General features: G+C 40.3%; 1 protein-coding gene across 3 annotated transcripts in view; it reads right to left on the minus strand.

The window, feature by feature from the left end:
* The window catches only part of LZTR1 (leucine zipper like transcription regulator 1), a 51,505-nt gene that overhangs the window by 15,909 nt on the left and 19,341 nt on the right, over positions 1-16,255 (minus strand). For all 3 annotated transcript variants that reach the window (XM_042465630.1, XM_042465629.1, XM_042465628.1), the window contains 3 exons: positions 7,979-8,148; positions 7,159-7,315; positions 3,192-3,318 (listed from right to left, as the gene is read on the minus strand). In XM_042465630.1, coding sequence (XP_042321564.1) covers positions 3,192-3,318; positions 7,159-7,315; positions 7,979-8,148 — 454 coding nt within the window. The remainder of the gene's footprint in view (positions 1-3,191; positions 3,319-7,158; positions 7,316-7,978; positions 8,149-16,255) is intronic.

A 16,255-nucleotide genomic window follows, 5' to 3' on the forward strand; every position in this document is an offset into this window, starting at 1 on the left:
AGCTTCAGCTGATACGCCAGCTGCGACCCTACCTGGATCGAAGGGACCTTGAAACTGTAGTACACGCTCTGGTAACCTCTCGATTGGATTTCTGTAATGCGCTCTACATGGGGCAACCCTTGTACCAAACCCGGAAGCTGCAGATAGTGCAAAACATGGCAGCGAGATTGGTCGCTGGTGGTTCCAGGTCAGACCATATAACACCTATTTTGAAAGATCTCCATTGGCTGCCTATTTGCTACCGGGCACAATACAAGGTGTTGGTTATTACCTATAAAGCCCTAAATGGCTTGGGCCCAGGGTACTTGGAGGACCGCCTCTCCCCATATAATCCTTCCCGCACACTCAGGTCTGCAGGGAAAAACTTGCTGGAGGTCCCAACTGCACGTTATGTGAGGACCTTGCAACGGGCTTTTTCAATCTCAGTCCCGACAATATGGAATAATCTCCCTGATGAGCTCCGCTCCACCACATCTTTGGACTTGTTTAAGAAGAATCTCAAGACCTTCTTCTTTTCCCAAGCTTTCCCCCAATGAGATGTGACTCTGGTTTCCCCCCTCTATTTGGTAATGACTCTGGCTATGTTTTTCTGGATTCCCCTACTCAGCTACTCGAGTATTAGTTTTATATGCTGTTTTATATCTTGTTTTATCTGTTTTATTGATTATTGTAATTTTATCTGGATTTGTATGCCGCTTTGATCTGAATTGGAAAAGCGGGATAGAAATAAACTTTTTTTATTGTTCTTTGACATTTTTATCAATGACTTGATGATGGAGCAGAGGGAATTCTCATCATGTTTGCAGATGACAAAAAAAGATAGAAACAGAATTCAAAAGGATCTAGATAATAAGCTAGAAAAAGGCAGAAATTAATAAAACAAAATTCAATAGAGATAAATGAAAATTTATCCATTTAGGTTATAAAATCTAAATGCACATGTATTGGATGAGGAATAAATGGTTTAGCAGAACTACATGTGAAAAGGATGTCGGGATTATTGGTGATCATTAAATTGAATATGAGCCAGCAGTGTGATGCTGAATCAAGGAAGGGGAATGCTATTTTAGTCTGCATTAATAGAAGCATAATTTCCAAGTCAAGGGAAGTTACAATCCCACTATACAGTGGGCCCTCAGTATTCACTATTGTTTGGTTGCAAGACCGGCCGTGGATACCAAAATCCCATTATATTCAATGGCATAGTAAAATTATGTCCCTTATATAAAATGGCAAAATCAAGATCTGCTTTTTGGAATTCAAAAATATATACGGTATATATATTTTCAAGCCATGGATGGTTGAATTCATGGATGCGGAATCCATGGCTACAGACAGCCAACTGTATTCAGTGCTGGTCAGCTCTCACCTGGACTCAGAGTCAGTTCTGTGCACATCACTTTAAGGAGGATATAGACAAGTTGGAGCAGATTCAGAGAAAGGCAACAAGGATGATAAGTGGTATGCAGAACAAACAAAATATATGAGTAAAATCTGAAGGAACTGGCCATGTTCAGCTTGGTGAAGAGAAGACTAAGTAGTGACATGATTGTGTTCTTTAAAACCCGCAAAAGCTATCACATAGAGGAGGGGACAGGCCTGTTCTTTGCTGCCCCAGAAGGTAGGACCAAGTCTACTGGTTTTTAGTTACAGGACAGTAGTAAGAAAAAAGGAAGATATATATAAAAATAAAAGAATAATAAATACATTTACTTCTTGATTGCTCACACTTTACTTAGGATGGGAGATTAATACTATATTTCTCATTTCATACATTCACATCGTTTTTGTATCCCTTCAATGAGAAAGTTTCTTCTAATGGTGGTGGTTAAATTATGGTAATGGCACTGTTATTTATTTTACTTCTAATAGTAATCAATCAAAGCTAGCTATAAGTTCCAAAACAATTAGTGGTCAAGTTAGTCTGCTGCAGCAAGTCTTCTGGCACTTTAAAGATTATACCATGATACTAGCTTTTTTCAGAGACTGGTTGACATCAGATACACACACACACACCCACACACACCCTGAGCATGGTGAGATTATGAACACTTCTGGGTTTCACAGGATTCTTCTCATCTCTCCTCACTGCATCTTAAATGCAAATATAGAAACTGAGAAGAATCACAGATATCTTGACATACTGTATATACTCGTCTATAAGTCAAAAAATTTATACTAAAAAATTGACCCAAAAACCCTGGGTAGACTTTTATACAAGTCAATATGGTAATAAGATGGCATGACGAGATAGTGTTCACTCCCCAAGCCTATTCCCAGCCTGGCTGCCTCCGGAGGAGGCAGCTGAGCTAGAAGATGCAAGAAAAACGAACATTCCCTCCCCAAAGACTCTGCTCAGCCCAGTTGCCTCTGGAAGGGGCAGCTAGGCTGGGAAAATGCAAGAAGAGCGAGTGCTCCTTCCCCAAGCCCCTTCCCAGCCTGGCTGATTCTGCAGGGGGCACCTGGGCTGGGAAGATGCAAGAAGAGGAAACACTCACTCCACAAGTCTCTTCCCAGCTCGGTTGCCTCTGGAGGGGACAGGTGCGCTGGGAAGATGCAAGAAGAGTGAACGCTCCCTTCTCAAGCCTCTTCCCAGCCCAGCTGATTCCACAGGGGGGAGGTGGGCTAGGAAGATGCAAGAAGAGCAAGCAGGACATCCTTTACATCCTTGGTTACACGCCCTTCAGCTTTACCCATGACTTATCCATGGGTCATGTTAAAATCCAGATTTCTGGCCCCAACACCTACCCTCAACTTATACACAAGGTCGACCTATTCACATATATATATGGTAGGTCTCCCATGATCCTTCATGCCAAGCCTATTTTACAATGTACATGTCCACTGGAATTTCAGTTATAGGGAAACTGAAAAAGTGAAGGAATAACTAACATTTCTATATCCAGAGTCAAGGGAGAATCTGTATTAAAACAGCAGGAGGAACTGAGATTCAAATATTGACTTCTACAGGGGATATCTGAATCTCAGTTCCTTCTGTTGTTTTAATACAGATTCTCCCTTAACTCTGGATATGGAATTGTTATTTATTCCTTCTACAGGGGATAAGAGGAATTGGGACAGCAGGGGCTACTTCTGATCTTACAATGAAAAGAAATAAAAAGAGGAAATAATGTTCTAGCATCCACAAGGGCAAATCTCTACCATCAGATAACTCATTTGAGTAGCTGTACCTGGAACGAGCTGCAAGAATAGCTTTATGAGCAGGTCTTGGGTGACCATCTAAGAGTAGAATGATATCACAGAATTCTAGACCAGCACCTTCCAGATAGGCTTTCATATCCTGAATCAATGAGGTTCCTGAAGAAAAACACACAGGGAACAAGAATAACACGTTCTATCCCAGATAGTAAGAGAATAATGAATTGAACTTTATTGGAGTGACTGGGAAGACCTACATAAAATTTTTGAGTCATCTTTATCAACCACAGTCAGATCAGATCACTTGAATAATGATGAGTAACAAAGCTACTTGTAATTTTAAAGGCTAGTAGTTTTTGTCATGATAAATAATTTGAGGTCAAAGGTTTACTTAAAACATTGCTTATCAGTTAATAACCACTGCATAATAGTTATTGGGCAATATATTTTCTGTTAAAGAAAGCAAAATCTCAATAATTTGAATATTTATTTATTTATTGGATTTCTATCCTGCCTTTCACTCAAAATGGGATTTAATGTCAGTCTATGATAAGATAGCACAACTATTATATGGTTAATAGATAGTAAAATGAAAATAGGACATGAAAACAAACGTAACATTTAGAACTTATCTTTTTAAAATAAAATTGCATGTGCGTCCTTGTGGGGTTTTTTTTGTGTGTGGAATGTTTAGGAAACATAAAACTGTTTAAGACTGTGAGTCTAATTTATTGACAGTTATAAGATAATTTATTGTTTATACAGATTTATAGCTACAACATCCCAGCAAAATTTAAAGAAAATGCAAAAAATAAATTTGCACTATTAAGCTTAATTGATTGGAAATCAGAGGAACTATATACAGAAGGCAGGGACAAAAAGTAATGCAGAAAGGCACTATCTGTAGCCAAAAAGAAAGAATTATCAATAGATGACAGACAAAATGCTTCAAGTAATTAAGGACAGATGAGAAGGGGGGGAAGGGAGGGAAGACAGGAATAGAGCCAGAACCATGAATACAACTGTTCAATGATTAGTGTGCAAGGATAAAGAAAATTACTACAATAATCACTGCAGAGAGACAGAAGTTGACAACAGGAAAGAAAGAACAAGAGACACAAAATATGTGAAATCAAAGGGAAATTTAAACCAAGAGTGGAGATGCTCAAGAGAGGATCTATGATCAGCAGAGGAACATAGTATATGACCAAGATAAAATAAAAAGATGGTGGAAGAAATACAAAGAAGAGCTAAATAAAAGAGATCAAAAAGATGAATGACACATGAGAAGAAGAATCATACTTAGAGAAACCCCAAATTCTGCAAAATGGAGTGAAAACTATGCTCAGAGCAATTGGGAGGAATAAATCACCAAGAAAAGATCACATATCAATGCAACTGCTGCAATCTACAGAGACAGAATCAACTTTAGTTCTAACTAAAATCTATCAATAATATAAGTTGGAAACAATCAATATACATTCCTACCCCAAAAAAGGAGACATAAAAGACTGCAGTAATTACAGGACCATTGCATTAATTTCCTATGCAAGCAAAGTCATACTCAAAATTCTACAGTAAAGACTACTATGATATATGGAGTGAGAAATTCCAGGGGTGCAAGCTGGATTCAGGAAAGGGAGAAGAACTAAGAGTTACACTGCAAACATACGTTGCATAACAGAGCACACCAAAGAATTCCAAAAGCAAATCAGCATGTGCTCCATAGACTACAGCAATGCCTTTGACTGCATAGATCATGAAAAGCTATGGATGGATTTTAAAGAATTGAGTGTGCCATTATATTTTATTGTCCTGATGTATAATCTGTATTCAGGACAGGATGCTACTGTTAGTAAAGCATATGGAGAAAAGAATAGTTCCTAATTGGAAAGGGAGTCAGACACGGTTGTATTCTATCACCCTATTTGTTCAACTTGGATGCAGAAAATATCATATGCACAGCAAGTTTAGATTCTGAGTAAGAAGGAATGAAGACTAGAAGAAGGAATATCAGCAATCTAAGATATGCAGATGACACCATACTACTAGCAGAAAATAACAAAGACTTGGAACAATTAATAAGGAAAGTCAGAAGAAAGTACTAAGACAGGCTTATTGTTGAATAGTAAGAAAACATAAATAATGACCACAGAGGATTTACATAACTTTAATGCAAAAGATGGGGAAATTGAAATAGTTAAAGACTTCCCATATCTTGGATCAATAGTTGATCGGAATGGAGATTGCAGTCAAGAAAACAGAAGAAGACTGGGACTGGGAAGGGCAGCTATAAAAGAACTATACAGGATCCTGAAACACAAAGATATACAACTGAACACTAAAGTTAGCATTGTCCATACCATCTTATTTCCTATCATTAAGCATGGGTGTAAAAGCTGGATAGTGAAGAAAACTGATAGAAAGAAACTCATATGGGATGTGGTGCTGGACAAAAGTTCTGCAGATACCATGGATGACTAAAAGACAAAAAAAAAAGGGTCCTGGAACAAATTAAGTATGAACTCTCCCAAGGAGCCAAGGTGACTAAATTGATACTGTCATAGTTCGGCCACATCATAAGATGGCATGAATCACTAGATTATGACAGTAAACCTTGGAGTATAATAGGAAACTGCATACCAGATGGATCATCAAGGAGGACACAATCCTAAGTCTGCTGCCTTCAAGATCTGAGCAAAGCTGTTGAGGATAGGGTGTCTTGGAGGTGTCTTATTCAAAGGTTGCTATGAGTTAAGGTCAACTCCAAAGCAGTTAACAAGAACAACATGATCACAGTATGAGACACTGTTCATAAAAAATATAACTACAGTATGCTGCACTGTTAAGGACAGCAGTTTCTTCACCACTTGTATCTATCAGAACTTTTCAGGTTAAACTGAAGTGAGTACATCTAGGATTTAGATGGGGGGGGGGAGTCCTTTTGAACTATTAAAGTCTTGAAATGCATAGAAATAAGAAAAATATTGTTTTTTTAAAAATGTTTTAAGTTACTGATGATATAATTTTTGGTAGTATATTTTATAATAAAAATGAAAAATTAATTATCAGATTTTCTCTAATTATCGTTAATACAAAACCAGAATTGCGCCCACTTACAACAATTCTGAGTGTATTCTTTGCGGAAGCATACCAATCAGCTCTATATGGTTAAATGGTAGATTAAGACTTTCTATATACTGACTGTGCAAGTCAAAACAAAAAACAAACAAACATAAAAACAGTTATGGGTTACGATATAGTTCACAGAAAGCTGAACTAAAGTAATTAATATCTGGGGAGAAGAGAAGGTTTTGACTGGCAAAATATTAGATTACTATATATACCCTTGGACAGAATGCTTTCAGTTCCAGCGAATGAAATCATCAATAATGTAAGAGATTAGCATATATACTTGAAAAGATTATTTGCAATTACAGATGTGCTACAGTTTTTCTCTCTCCTTCCATAGTTTGGTCAAAGGATTATCCCCTATAAATCACTCTGGCTTTAGGTTTAAAGAGGATACCCTACCAACATTAAACAACATTAAACAAAGAGAGACAGGCTGTACAAGTAGCATACTATGTTAATGGTACTTCAGCTCACAATTTGTATAATGGCTGTATCATTCAGTTACTACAGTCATCAACACGTGATAAGATTAATCTATGTCTTTCCAAAGGTTCTTTAGCAGAATGTGACACCAGTTATCTGTCAGGTCATCAGTAAGAGGAAGCCAATTATCCAATTTCCTTTTTCCCTCAACTTGCAGATGACTACAGCATTAGACCTATGATTTTAGATACATTTTATTTCAAGATTCAGTTTCTTTCTGGATGACACTTCTTCTCTGGACTGTTCTGATAGTTAAAGCAAACTGTGTGAACAGAATTAAATGAGAACAACTGGAGGCATTCATGTCCAGGATTTGAGTCTTTAGCTACATATATGAAAGAATCTTAAGCAATTTTTGATTTAGGAAGAAAGATATATTACCAATATCCAGAGGTTGGTCAGAATGTGTTCGAAGTGGAGGCTGCTGCTTTCTTCTTACTATTTCCACTATCAAAGATGAAGAAAGGTGCTCAAATTCTTTCATCATTATAACTTGATTAAAATGTGATTCTTTTACCACAAAATTCAGGCAATGTTCCTAAAAGAAAAACAATATTGCTTGTCACCTTAATAGGCAGCATCACTTTGTAAGAGAAACAAATTACTTGGCATATTTTGTCCCCAAAATTTCCACTGTTTAATTATAGGAAGCTAAAAAAAATCTAGATGAGAAGTGGAATGTATAGATGCTTTTACATGTATCAACTATGAGTACTATTAATAATAGCAAACCTAAGCCCCTCTCCTTTGCTTTTGGGTGCCTAAATCTCTGAATTGAGGAAAACACCTTAACTTGTGCATTTCCTGCTTTGGTTAGTGTGTCACATGCACTCATTTTTAATTCATCGTGGTCTAGCATAGTTGCTCTAATAACTGCAGCCAAACCATGAAAATATACAGTAGACAAAAAGCTCCCCTAAGCAGATGCTGCTCAGCATAATCTGCAGATCCACGAACAGTCAGAACAGGCTAAAACACCTATGGAAGTAGGACAACTCAAAATACTCCCATTATTATGAGTGTGGTTGAAAGAGACAGGACTGGTAATATTACTCAGTAAAAGGGAGAGCATTTGAAAAACACTGATATGGAGTCAGATATTTAAAAATCAACCTATTTTTCACATTGCACCTGTGCATCAAGGGCTAACTGTAACAATGGTTTTAATTAAATTTTATTTATGCTCTTGTACAAAACTTACCTTTAGTTGATCTAGCTGAAGTTTATTGGCATTTTCACATACAACAAGCACATTCTGGAGATCTACTGAGGCCTCAATGTACTGGACACACAGCTGTTCCAACCGTGAGAGTTTGAAATTAAGGGCCAATTTGTACACATCCATGATTAGCAGAACATCTTGCACATGCCCTGTACAACACAAAAATCAATTCATTCTACATACTACAAGGTGAGGAAAAAGTCGTGACAGCAGACTGGGAAGGGAGTTAATTCACAGGCCTGTTCCTGATTTTTGTGCATTGCCCTAAGTGGATTCTACTAGCCTAATATTAAAATGTAGTTCAAACTCTTGAGCCCTTTATATAACATAATACATTGCAGAGCAATGACATATTGTACGAAAGCTATACTGATAAGAAAAAAGAAATGTAATGGGAGGCAAGACTGAGACGCTTACAAAAAAGTGTTTCTGTAGCATTCTTGAATGTCTATCCCGTTCAGAAAGACAGGAGAGAAGCTTCCTGGTGAATTTCCTGAAAACAACCACATTGGTCTGGTTACAGGTAAATAGTAACACAGAAAGTGGTCTCTTCTTACAGATTAGACTATTTGATCATCCAGACCAGTAGTAAATTTCCGTAGTTTCTGGCAAAATTCTCTCCCATTACTGTTTGCTGAATTGTTTTTAACTGGAGATGCTGCATATTGGAACTGAAACAGGTTGCATGTAAAATATGTACTTGAATATTTGGCAGTAATCCCTCCCTCAATAAATACGTCTATAGTTATGTAGCCTTTAATAATGACCTTTAAATAACATGATGTATCAGGACCAGTTATAGAAAGTACATTTGGAAGTAATATTTTGTATTTGCTTGTCTAGGCTTATTGTGATTACAATGGCTCATTCCGCACGGGCCTTTGCGCCGCCCCAGTCACATGCTAGGGGTTGGCCAAGGACCTAGCGTCCATACCGGTCTCACCCCTAGCATGTGACGGGGGTGTAAAAATGGCAGTGCCCTATACACACGGGCATGGCCATTTTTATGTGCCGGACGCTTAGCGTTCGCACGTCCCCCTTGCCTTGCGACATCACGAGTGCGCCATTTGCGCACTTGTGCATTGCAAGCACGGCGCGAAAAGAAGCCGCTTTTTGCGGCTTCTTTTTCTGAAGCCGGGAGACCTCCCCGTTTGGAGGCTGCAGCTTCCTGGCAGCGGAAATGGAGGCGGCGGCAGACCGCCTGTTCTGGGCGGTCTGTAATGCGCCAATAATCCCTTTTTATATATTATATAGAAGTGGGTGTGTGTGTGTGTGTGAAAAATAAAGTATATTAAAAAAGTATCCACATCATTCTGTTCTGCACACAAGGAAACACGTGTGGAAAAATAAACCAGAATTCTGCAAAATTGAGCTCTTCAGTCATGTCTTTAAACATACTGATGTTTCCCCAGTTTTTTCTTCTCCTCCAGCCTATTATTATTATTCTAAACTGCATTGCACTGCCCCCCAAAAGTGGTATAAAATACGTCAAACAGATAAACAACACCGTCTTCTTCCAAAATGTTGTTTTCGTCTTCTCTTCTTTCTGCCTCTTGCTTACTGAAACTCCCTCTCCCACCCATCCCTGCCCTGGGTATGCTAGCTAGCCTATGCAATGCTGTGAAGGAGGAGGAGTAATGCTGGCTTTTCTTCTGTCCGAGTTTTCAAAACAAATTTAATTGCTAGCAATTTGCTCAGTGCTCATAATGGCCACTCAGTGCTCATAATGGCTACTTCAGTGGTTGCTGTGCAGCTCTTGCAGAAATACCCATATACCTGATACAAAGAGTTTCTATTATATTAAAGTAGGACACCTCTTAGAGCAGGGGTAGGCAACCTTTTTGAGCCGGGGACTGGGTTGCTGTCCCTCAGACAACTGGGGGGCTGAAGCCGGGGGTGGAGCTTCCACCCTCCAGGGGCGGAGCTGCACACCGGGGGTGGAGCTTCCACCCTCTGGGGCGGAGCCACATGCCAGGGCAGAGCTTCCACTATCCGGGGGCGGAGACACATGTCAGGGGCGGAGTTTCCACCCTCCGGAGCTGCATAAATAAGAATAATAAATATTTGCAAGATCCTAACTAGGGCCGGCAATGCCATAACACAGTAAATAAAATGCATGTGCACACCGTGTCTCAACCCGATCAAAGAGTCAACGCAAGTTCCATGTGGGTTTTCGGAGCTTTTGCAAAGAGAATACACAAAGGATAACAACAATAATAATAAATAGCAATATTTCATGCGAATGTAATTGATACGACTTTAGGCAAGTAGCCGACAAAACAGTCCAAAAAACGTCAATGCCAGCTGTCTCTCAAACCAGATCATAACGAGATCAAGTCAAGTCCCATGTGGGTTTTGGGATTGTTGCAAAGAGAATAACCAAAGGTATAACAAACAACAATACTAAGTAGCCAAGTATTGTTCAAGAAATGTGAAGTCGACGTAAGGCAAGTGCCACAAAACAGCAAAAACCCGACCTTCTTTCGTTCACTTCCTGTTCCTCCCCCCTCCCGTCCCTGTCCACTCTCCACACCCACTCTCTCTCACGACTCTCTTCTTCGCCTCTCTTGGTCTCCTCCCTCCCTCCCCCTCTCCCCCAACACCCTTCTCGCTCTCTCCTCTCTCTCTGCTTCGTTCCCTCCTGTCCCTCCGTCTCCTCTCCCTCTCATACTCTCTTTCTCTCCTCTCTATCCTCACCTCCCTCTCCCTTCCCATCCTCTCTCTTCTCTCCCTCCCACCCTCTCTCTCCTCCTCCTCTCCCCTCCCTCCACTCCTCCCTCTGCTCTCCCCCCTCCTTCCCCTCCAGTTATAGGAGGGAGGGCGGGAGCCAGGAGGAGGTGGGCGGAGACAGGAAGGGAGGTGGGCGGCGCCCATTGGAAGGCCGGTGCGGCTCTGGAGCCACGATTCAGGGCTCCAGAGGCACGCAATCGGGCCTCCTATGGGCGCCGCCATTTTGCCCTTCAAAATGGCCAGCAAAGTCTGCGCGCGACTTTATGGTCGCTCAAGACTTTGCCCCCATTCTGATGGCAAAATGGTGGCCGTAGCGGGCCGAAATCGGCAGCGATTCTGTGGCAGGAGGGACCGGGGGGCCAGCAGAAAGGCGCCTGCGGGCTGGCGTCCAGCCCGTGGTCCGGAGGTTGCCGACCCCTGTCTAGAGCAGGCTATCTCAGCTAAATGAGAAGGTTTCTTAATATGGCAGCTTTAACGTTCAAGAATCCTGGGGATGAAATGAACCACTGTCCAATATGCCGGCATATTATCAGTAACACAGGCATAGAGTAAAAAGTTCTATTTTCGCTTTAGAACTGTGTGTACCTGCCATAGGTTAGCCAATACGTATAGCTGCTATTGTTGACAGAAAAAAAGAAGAACCTGTTTCTTGCAACTGCAGCAATGATTATCTGAAAGAAAAAACCCAGGAGAGGCTGAGGCAGAAAATATACACTTCTTCCTTTTGAGAATAGCCTACCTTCCTCCTGGATATTGATTTTGTCTGTAGAGGAACGGCATGAGCACCTCAAAATGGCTGGGTCTTCTGCTTCCCGGATAGGAACTTCCAGTAGTGGTTGCAGAACGGCACAGCTGACACTGCTGCCTGCTGCCTCCTTCTGGGGGGTTCCTTGTCCTCTTCATCAAGTCTTGCTGGACTCTATATGAGAATGAGTGGGGAAATCCTAACACATAATGTAAGCAGCTTCTAAAATCAATTTCTTCACGTACACATGCAAAACATCTCAAGCATTCTTTGCATCCACAAATACATCTGGCAGGAGGCTCCATACCATTGTACTAAAACCAGTAACATTACAATTGTCTGTCCAAAGAAAGTGGATTGTTAAGGCATGCATGTAAACATGTGGAGGACCAAAACATGATGAGTATTTAAACATCACTTTCCCAGATATCGCCATGTACCTGGCAGCAGCACCAGAAGTATACAACATCTCCATGCACCTGTCAGTTTTCACCTTGATAAGGCAAAGCTCCACTCATGTAAGCTGTAACACAGTTCAGCCAATGCTAATTACAAACAAACCTGTCTGCAGACCTTCACCTTAATGCACAAAGCTCCTGGTGTCTGAGAAGTGTGTGGGGATGTTTGGGACAAGGCAGTGGTTCTTGCCCCCAATCCCCTCCACACTATCTGTTAAGCTCCCACATATCAGTAATGGCCCTGAACAGGGATAATGTTGAAGCACCTTATTTTTCAAAGCCCCATATCCTTATCTAGGTAGCATATGTTATATGTCACCTCCAAACTACTTTTTCAACTGGAAGCTGTGGAAATTAATAGAGGAACAATCTTCAAAAGGTTAATCAACAGCTGTGTCAGTCAGAGAGTAAAGGAAGAAAATCAACCTCATTTTAAATGGGGTTCTAAGATACCACAGACTTCCAAAAAGACAAATCAATGAGCCTCACTAGAAAGTCCAATAGGACTGAACTGAGGACTAGTGTACTTGACATATCATCAGGCAACTTGTCTCAATAAAGTGGAGATAGTCAAAGGGGAAGACTGCTTTATGGGTGGATTACTCAATCAAGGATGCCATGGCACTAGTTTACTGATGTAGCGGACCAGTTAATGATTGGGGCTCTGGGAGGTTTCCTCATTCATAGGGTTCCCATATTTTGATGCAGACTTACAGCAACAACACCCTTAGCTGTGTCAGCGAGGATGGCCATAACTGTTCATCACTCTGAGTTAAACTGGAGACTAGGAGTTTTAACAACCAATCTCTGTAAAGCATACCTGTTTCAACCGTTCCCATTGCCTGTGTTGAATTTTCTCCTGAGCCATTTAGACGAGCAGTGACAATGGCAGTATGCACTCGAACTCCTCATCTTCTTCTGTCAGCAGAGAGAGAGAAGAGCTAACAAAAATGGAAAGAGCAGTCTTTGCAACAGTAGGATTTGGCAGATTGTTGGTGGATTTGACAGAATGGTTAAAGCAATAGTTTTTTCTTGAAAAAATTTTTTTTACTTAAACTGTGGCCCACCTAGTGCAATCACTCAAAGGACTCCAGCATGCATAGCATTTGAAAAGCTTTGAAATATAAGTGCCCTTCCTTGAAACTAAGGTCTGCCTCAGGTCTGTCTTGGGGGGTGAGAATGCTCCTATTTCAAATGCAGAAGTAAACTTTGGGCCCGAACAGACAGGCCAAAATAAAGCTGCTCGTCAGGGTCATTTTGGGAGGTCTGCTATTTTACATGACACATGCATCTTAAGAGCCAAACAGAAATCTGAGTCGCAACGACAATAAAACGTGATGAATAGCGTGTGGTTTGGAGTCTAACAGACAAAGATGGAACCGATTGTTGTTTGCCTTCAGCTGTTTTCTGACTTATGGCAACCTTAAAGCAACCTATCATAGGGAGTTTTCTAGGCGGCCAGGATTGAATGTACAATTACCTTACAGTGAGCCAAGTATTTTCCCAGATCTGCTATCTGAAGCCTTCAGGTGGTAATGTGAAGAGACCTGAACCCAGGACTTTTTTCCAGACTAGGGGCTGAACAGACAGGCCAAAATAAAGCTGCTTCGGGTCCACTTTGGAGGTATGCTGTTAAATGATGCATGCATCTTAGAGGTCCAGAAGCCGCACCAAAGCCACATTCGAGTCTTAAGGTTTGGAGTTCAGTTATAGCACTGCTTCGGGCCTCTTAAGAGGTGGGTGTGTCATTTAAACAGCATACCTCCAAAGTGACACAATTAGCTTTATTTTGGCCTGTCTGTTTTGGGCCCTATATTTCCTTTCTTTATTACTTTTGTCCCAATAAGGCCATTGGGGATGTGGCCTTAATTTTAGAATCTACACTGACCCTTCTTCTATGTCATGTTACATGTGAAGGTAGCAGTGTCACTTCCTTCTCTGCAGGCTTTTTACCACCTTTTGGCTGATTAAGAAGCTTCTGACTTCTAAAGATTCAATGGCTGTGTCTTTTTGGCTGGCATATGAGTAGAACAATAATAAGGAAAATAAATATTTTAAAAGCTAGTGGGTTTTTTCTCATGCGACCAAGGAATATCCCAGATAACCCTTTCCAGTAGTAACTGGGGAAAAAAAAAACCTGAGTAAGAACACCTTGTCCTTTGGTGTGTGAGTAGAGGGCGGGAGGAGAAACTCTCAGGTCGGCTATACAGAAGCTTCTGAAAGGACCCAGCATAGAATCAATGCATGTGAGTATCCAGAAGTATAGAGAATACCACATTACAAGAACACAACAGATGCATACTTGGAAGCATGAATTTTAAAAATGACCGTACTTCCACCTTTAGCAAGTATTTCTCAGTTTTATTTATGTTGAAAACACCATTAATACATATTTGCTGGCACATTTAAAATCCAGTAAAAAAAACTTGAACTCCTGCCAATCGGTGGACACACAGGGTAAATAACCCATAGTGGGTTGATCCTCCATGCCATCCCATGAATAATATATTCTCCATTTGCCATCTTTCTTTCTAATCTACATAAATAGGCGACCACTACCCCAACTGGGTCATAGATGAAAGGTTTCAGGGATGATCTCTCTTGTATTTGCTTTGTATAGACTAGATGCAATTGAAACTTTTCCTTGTCAATGAGCACTCCTAACATCCACTGAAAAAAAATTCAAAATGAGTAAGAATATGTCCAATCATATATTCTGGATATGTAAAGTATACAAATAAAATATAAGCAAAATAACAACACTTTAGAAGTGTTCTTGTTCTTCTAACCTTACTCTAGTTTTTAGCATTTCATTAGAACTCACCCACCATCTCCAAGAACAAATCCAGATCAACTGAATTGCCTGGTTCCCAGAGTCTCCATAATCATCATGTAAAGTACATTTGGGAACAAGAAAACTGAAAATGAGAATTAAAGTTTTTTTAAAGACTAGAAAAGAAGTAAGCTGAATAATATTGCATGAACCAGATTACAAAAGCAGATTTGTTAAAGTTGCCATTGAACTCAACATACAATCCAGTATCTGACAGGTACAACTCTTTTAACAAACAGGACTTGCAGTGGAAAGTACAGCTGGCCCTCTATTTTGTGGGGCATCGTGTCCATAGGCTGAATGGGTGCACCCCATAAGCACAGGGGTGGGTCACGCAGACAGAGGTGTGCCCATTGAGGAAACGGGTCGCCACTCTGATGAATAATCAAGAACACGGATTCAAGTCCGCGAGAAAGAAGGCAACTGTAGTGTAAATATTCTGGTCAATCATGTGCTCGTAAATATGGTAGGTGGCTGTTTGAAATACAACCATGTATAGGCAACTCCAAACACAATATTAATCTGTGTGAAACATATAAGCACTGTGATTTCAAACACAACTGCAATATAGCTAGGAGCCACTATTCGGGTGATATGGACAGCTAGAAAACAGAATCCCATTGTGCATAAATGGCTTTGTTGCAAGAAACTATCATGAAACCCCTATATCACATCACCACACTTCCCGTTTCTGATTTAGTCCACAGCTAGTTGGCAGAGCAAAAACATTTCCATTTTACACTCCCAGGAATCTATGATAAAGACACGCATATAGAAGAAATATACTGGGTTGCAAATGTAAAAACTATCCAGGTCAGTAAAAATTAATATAAAAACCTCCTAAACATTTCTTTTATCTGTGATGGACTGGGGATTAGTTTAGAAAAATAATTCCAGCTTATAATAAAGTTAAAAACCTTTCTCTTTGACCTTGTTGTGGCCTTCAAGCGGTTTCGGACTTAGGGTGACCCACCACAGGATTTTCTGGGCAAATTGTTCAGAGGGGATTTGCTTTTGCATTCCCCTGAGAAGGCAACAGTGTGACGTGCCCAAGGTTACCTAGGGTTTTTCTAATGGAAAAGCAAGGATCTGAACACTAGTCTTCCAGAGTCATGGTGCTCAAATCACTATACTAATCTGGTTTTTTCTTTTGACCTAAGGCCTGAATACAGAAATAAAGTGTTTTACATATACTGTAGGTGTAACACATTCTTCCTAGTCCAACTCACGTTTGAAGCAGACTTCTTTTTTTTAAAAAGTAATTAAAACACTGTTGAAAACAGTTTAACTTATTTTACTTCATCTTTCCCACCAAAGTTAAAATGAGGTCAGGAGTAAACCAAGCCTTTAAAATGAAACTGATAACAATTCTTTTCTTAAAATTTTAACACACTACCTGAAATCTATACATTTCTCCACTCCTAAATATGATCCACTGTCCCACCAAAAAATGTACATCGCATCACAGATGACAGCTGACAGCATGAAAT

This window comes from Sceloporus undulatus, chromosome 4, assembly GCF_019175285.1.
Source record: "Sceloporus undulatus isolate JIND9_A2432 ecotype Alabama chromosome 4, SceUnd_v1.1, whole genome shotgun sequence".
Taxonomy (NCBI): Eukaryota; Metazoa; Chordata; class Lepidosauria; order Squamata; family Phrynosomatidae; genus Sceloporus; species Sceloporus undulatus.